Raw genomic sequence first — 4,889 nt, forward strand, 5'->3', positions numbered from 1 at the left:
ATAAACTTTGAACTTTGACATTTTTTAGTCCATGGACAGCGGCTTTTCCGACTGACTCGATTTTAGGCCGAGACCACGGTGTTTCCTGACCAAACACCGCCGCACTTGAGACGCCAGAGCAGAGGGAGAGAATTGGGGAGAATCTGCCCAGCAACTCAGGGACGAGACTCGGAGATAAAAGCCTCCCCTCGGGTTAGATAAAGACCCACACTTTTAACATTTGCCACCACCACTCCTGATCGGCTTTTATTCGTATTTTCATCGTTGACACTGGCACCTGCACCCGCGGGGTTCAGTTTCTACTCAGGATTTCTATAATCCATTCCCGGAAGCTGGCAACGCGCGTGTAGATGTCGGGGTGCCGGGGGTCGCCACACCGCGGGCCCGAGAAGGAGATCACGCCCACCGCCCTGCCGTTGCAAATCAGCGGGCCGCCGGAGTCCCCCTGCAACACAAAAGCCAGGTCGTCACTAGGGGGCGCCATCCACCCAAGAAACGAGCGATAATGACTCATGTTTTCAAAAGTTAGAACTAAAAACTCTAAGAACACCACCACCGTAAAAGAATAAAGAACAAGTAACCTCAATCACTAGAATTAGCCAAGGGCTTGGGTCTTTTTCTTTTTAAGTAACAAAACCCGATCTCAGTTTTTCCCAAAAAGGTATACGCACAATTTAATTTCGAGTCAATTAATTGTTCCCCATAGAAACAGTTGTTTGCACTTGAGATAAAGCGGGTTTCTAACTGCTTAATGACCTTTCTTCTATCAAGATCTCATGCTCCAGCAACGGATTTGATACGGAGGAAGGACTGGAGTTTCAGGGGTTTAATGTCAGTCAGTGTAATCGATCACAGCGCTAGTCGATTTCCCGGGACCTCTGCTAGACTGGTCCGCATTCATGTTGGGGCGCGGTGCGTAACTGGGCTCGGTGACACGGGAGTTCCTCAGAAAAGCCATTAAACCTTCCCCCCGAAACTCAGAGGAGTTGGCTGCGGGGGGGGCAGGAGGGTACGTACCGAGCAGAAGCCCCGCTTCTCCCCCTCCACCGCGGTGCACACCTGGCGGTCGGTGACGTTGTAGTACGCCGCCCAGCGCCGGCTGCACTCGCTCTGGCTGATGACCGTGGTGTTGACCTCCTGCAGCACGCCGGGATAGGTGTCGTTGTCGTACGCGTCCCCCCAGCCCGCCGTGCTGCACACGGTGCCCGGGGCCAGCAGCTGGCTGCGCTTCAGGGGGATGGTCTGCACGCGCTCGTTCAGGGCCGCCTTCCCGTCCAGCTGTCCGAAAACACACCCGGCGCAGACCGGTCAGCGCGTCTGGGGAGGTCCTAGAGCCCGCCTGGCTCGCCCCTCTCCCCTCACCCCTCATCCCGCTCTTCTGCTGCAATGTGCATCATTGCTATGCCCACTTGTGCACACCATAACGTGCAAGTGAAGGCAACCTGGAAGCAAGCCAGGAGGTTATGGAGAAATGGCTGCTGGCACAAGGCAGAGGCTCTGCGTATCACCCAGCAGCTCACAGCTCACAGCTGGCAGCCCCAGTGAAGCTCAACAAGAGTGAACCTGGCCAGTGCCTGGATGAGAGACCTCCTGAGAAAAACGTAGGTTGCTGCTGGAAGTATTAGAAGGGCCAGCAGGGGGCGCTCACCCTGCAAACTGTGCCTCAGTAAACATACTGTAAAATGGTGCTGTCCTAGGAGATATAAAACTGAGGTCCTGACTCTCTGTGGTCATTAAAAATCCCAGGGTGTTTCTCAAAAAGAGTAGGGGTGTAATTCTGGCCAAATTTCCCCCTGGCCTTTACCCATCATGGCCTCCTAATAATCCCCATCTCTGAACTGGCTTCATCACTCTGCTCTCCTCCCCACTGAGAGCTGGTGTGTGGGGAGCAGACTGGCGCATCATCCAGGTGGGGCTGCACACTGGTGGGGGTGGAGGGGATCCCCATTACCTGTTCAGTGCTTTGAGTGGAGTGTCCAGAAAAGCGCTGTGTAAGTGTGAGGAATTATGCAGGAAAGACACCTGCTCAGCAGCCCCACCCCTCCAGCTCCTTTGGGGTTCCCTGAAGAGGTGGGCTGCAGCCGACTCACCTTCAGCAGCATGATGTCATGGTGCAGGGAGTCCTTCGGGTACAGCGGGTGAAGAAAGGACTGGCGCACAGCGAACACCTGCCGGCCCTCCTCTTTGCTGACCAGCGAGTGGGCACCCAGGACGACGCGCTGCACCCTGTCATCCAGGCCAGCGGGGAAAGACCACAAAAGCACAGGCTTTTCGCTATGCGTTTAAGCCTTTGAATTTTGCTCTCAGTTTGTGTCAGGGACTGTCTAGCTCTGGTCAAGCAACAGGTTACGAGTAACGACTTGAGCCACAGCAGGCCTTGAAATCTCTGCATTCATGTAAAGCCTGCTTATGACAGGCCTGAGCACATGGGGAAAACACTATACAAGCTCACCCTGTGCAAAACTAAACCTACCTACCCCAACAACTCAAGCCTAACCACTCCCTTTATATGGTAAACTAATCTAAATTCACCCCTTGCAAGAATGTGACTCTCAGAATCGATAATTCATCTCGCTCTACTGACAGATCAGCTGGGAGGAATATCCTAATTACCGCTGGTCTGCCACGCTCCTGCTTTGTGGAAGTACAGTATGTCAGCACAGAGCCTCATGTACCAAACCTTCCTGTTTACTAATGGGTAAGAACGGCAACACGTTTGGTCATTTTAATTGTATGACAATACGCATTTATTCGAAAGCATGAATATGTCTTCTTGCAAGTGCATTTTCTGTTAAAAGGATCATAGCATGCAAGGGTTCCAACTTTGGAAAACCACAAACAGAAAAAACAAGTGCAGTACAAGTACAGGTGCTGGAAGACTGGCACCGTCCTCCTCGGAGCTTCGCTATGCAGGCAGCGCGAGTCGATCACCGCGCGTATCGATCGCTCACCCGGCGCAGTGGGCGGCTGTCAGCACGAAGTCCTCCCGCACCAGGACCCCCCCGCAGAGGCTGGCTCCGTTTTCCTGGAGGGAGGCCATGTAGGGCCGGGAATGGGCGGCTGCCTCACGGCCGCCCACGATGCCAACCCGGGACGTCCCTTAAGCAGGGAGAAAAGACAAACCTTGCAACCAGGCTGTTTGATGTGACGGGAAACTATCCAGAGCTCCAGGGAATAAGGGATGGCTGATTTTTTTTTTTTTTAAAAGTGCCAGATAATGACATCAAGCTTTTTATAGCAGTTTATTTTTGCACCTTCTTTAATATAGTTGTGTGTCTTGGGGGGTCGCCTATGTGTTTTTTAGTGCTTTGTATTTGTTTGCCGTGTAAAAACATTATACAAGGGTTGGGGGGTATTACAGAAACGTGGCAGTACACTACGCATCACGTCAGCCTGTTTAATGCAAAGTACAATACGCAATATCGAGTACTGATGATTAATAAAACATTTCAATGGAAATGCACTCAGAGAGTTTTGGAATGATGATCCACTGGGCCAGGCACTGCTGACCCCAGCAATGGTGCGCTTTGAAGTAAAGCCACAGCTCGCTATTGCTCGCTATACTTCGAAGTAAAGGGTTAGTAAATATTCTAACGCATACGGCCACCACTGCGGGTTGTTAGAGCCGGCTTACCAGGGCGGTGACGTCACCGCCCTTCCCTGTGAATAGCAGGGACCCCAGCTGCCTGTGGCTCAAGTGGCTGGGTCCCTGCTCAGTGACGCCGGAGGCCCGGGTTCGAGTCCCCGACGGTGGGGGGCTGACTTGAGACGGCAGCGGTGAGGGTGCATACCCATGTGAACCCTGCAGTACTATAATATCATTAGATCTATTATTTGTCACAGGCTGACATTTAACTCTGCTGGTTAAGAACAATTGGGCCGTGGGGTGGCTCTGCGGCTAAGGCTCTGCACCTGTGGCTGGAAGGCTGCCGGTTCAAATCCCGTGGCCGGCAGAGGAATCCTACTCCACTGGGCCCCTGAGCAAGGCCCTTCACCCCAACTGCTCCAGGGGTGCTGTATAAATAGCTGACCCTGCACTCTGACCCCCAGCTTCTCTCCCTGTCTGTGTGTCTCATGGAGAAAAGCTGGGGTAGGTGGAAAGACGAATTCCTAATGCAAGAAATTGTATAGGGCTAATAAAGAAACATTATTATTATTATAATTGATTTCCAGAAATGAAACGGGCAAAAGAGCCACTGTGCACAGCGATCCAACTGGTGATTTATAGCACCAGAAAACAGCTGCTTGATTGCTGATGTAACTTCAGATCGCAAGAATAGAGACTGGTGCGATAACTCGGCACACTTACCACACTGGGAGGCAAGCAGTAGCACGGACAGACACAGCACGGCACACAGGGCCATCTCTCCTTGTCTCGCACCCAGGGCCACAAACGATGTGACAAACTGCGCTCGCCGGCCCCTTTTATTTACCCCCCCCCCCCCGTGTTTGGTGTTTGGCGGAAAGGAGGAAGCCGTTATTATTTACGAACCGTTTCACCCGCGACATTTCTCAACGTCCTTGTGGCCGCATGCCAGGGAGCTCGCTCTTGCTCAAGGAGTAACGGCGCTCGGGTCCAGAGGGCGGACAAGAAAAAAACAAAACAGCTTGTGAAATCCAGGCACCCCCAACAAACAGGCAGCGCGTGCAAGTGGGGAAAAAACAGACTGAGAATCCGAATGAGAGCTAGCTGCCGAAACAGCTATTAGGGTTACCTTTCTCCGAGGCAGAGAATCGCAAAGACGGGCATAAGCAGGACTCCTATAACATAATAATAATTAATAATAATAATAATTGCTTACACTCCACTCAAAGCGCTGTACAGGTCATGGGGATCCCCTCCACCACCACCAGTGTGCAGCCCCACCTGGATGATGCGCCAGTCCGCT

At 52.5% G+C, this 4,889-nt stretch overlaps 1 protein-coding gene across 1 annotated transcript; it reads right to left on the minus strand.

The window, feature by feature from the left end:
- Positions 1–211: 211 nt before the first annotated feature.
- On the minus strand, positions 212–4,379 carry LOC148813771 (complement factor D-like). The gene is made up of 5 exons (XM_088907771.1): positions 4,310–4,379; positions 2,952–3,099; positions 2,091–2,226; positions 1,018–1,278; positions 212–445 (listed from the first exon to the last, which is right to left on the minus strand). The coding sequence occupies exons 1-5, from the start codon at positions 4,362–4,364 to the stop codon at positions 293–295; spliced, it is 753 nt and encodes a 250-aa protein (XP_088763897.1). The 5' UTR covers positions 4,365–4,379; the 3' UTR covers positions 212–292.
- Between the last annotated feature and the right edge of the window lie 510 nt (positions 4,380–4,889).

Source organism: Atractosteus spatula, chromosome 28 (assembly GCF_055471065.1).
Source record: "Atractosteus spatula isolate fAtrSpa1 chromosome 28, fAtrSpa1.hap1, whole genome shotgun sequence".
NCBI lineage: Eukaryota > Metazoa > Chordata > Actinopteri > Semionotiformes > Lepisosteidae > Atractosteus > Atractosteus spatula.

Coding starts and splice junctions, on each gene's coding strand:
- LOC148813771 (XM_088907771.1), bottom strand. CDS start 4,364: ATGGCCCTGTGTGCCGTGCTGTGTCTGTCCGTGCTACTGCTTGCCTCC. Junction 2,227..2,951: donor ACAGCCGCCCACTGCGCCGG/GTGAGCGATCGA, acceptor CCTGGATGACAG/GGTGCAGCGCGTCGTCCTGG. Junction 446..1,017: donor AGAAGCGGGGCTTCTGCTCG/GTACGTACCCTC, acceptor TTTGTGTTGCAG/GGGGACTCCGGCGGCCCGCT.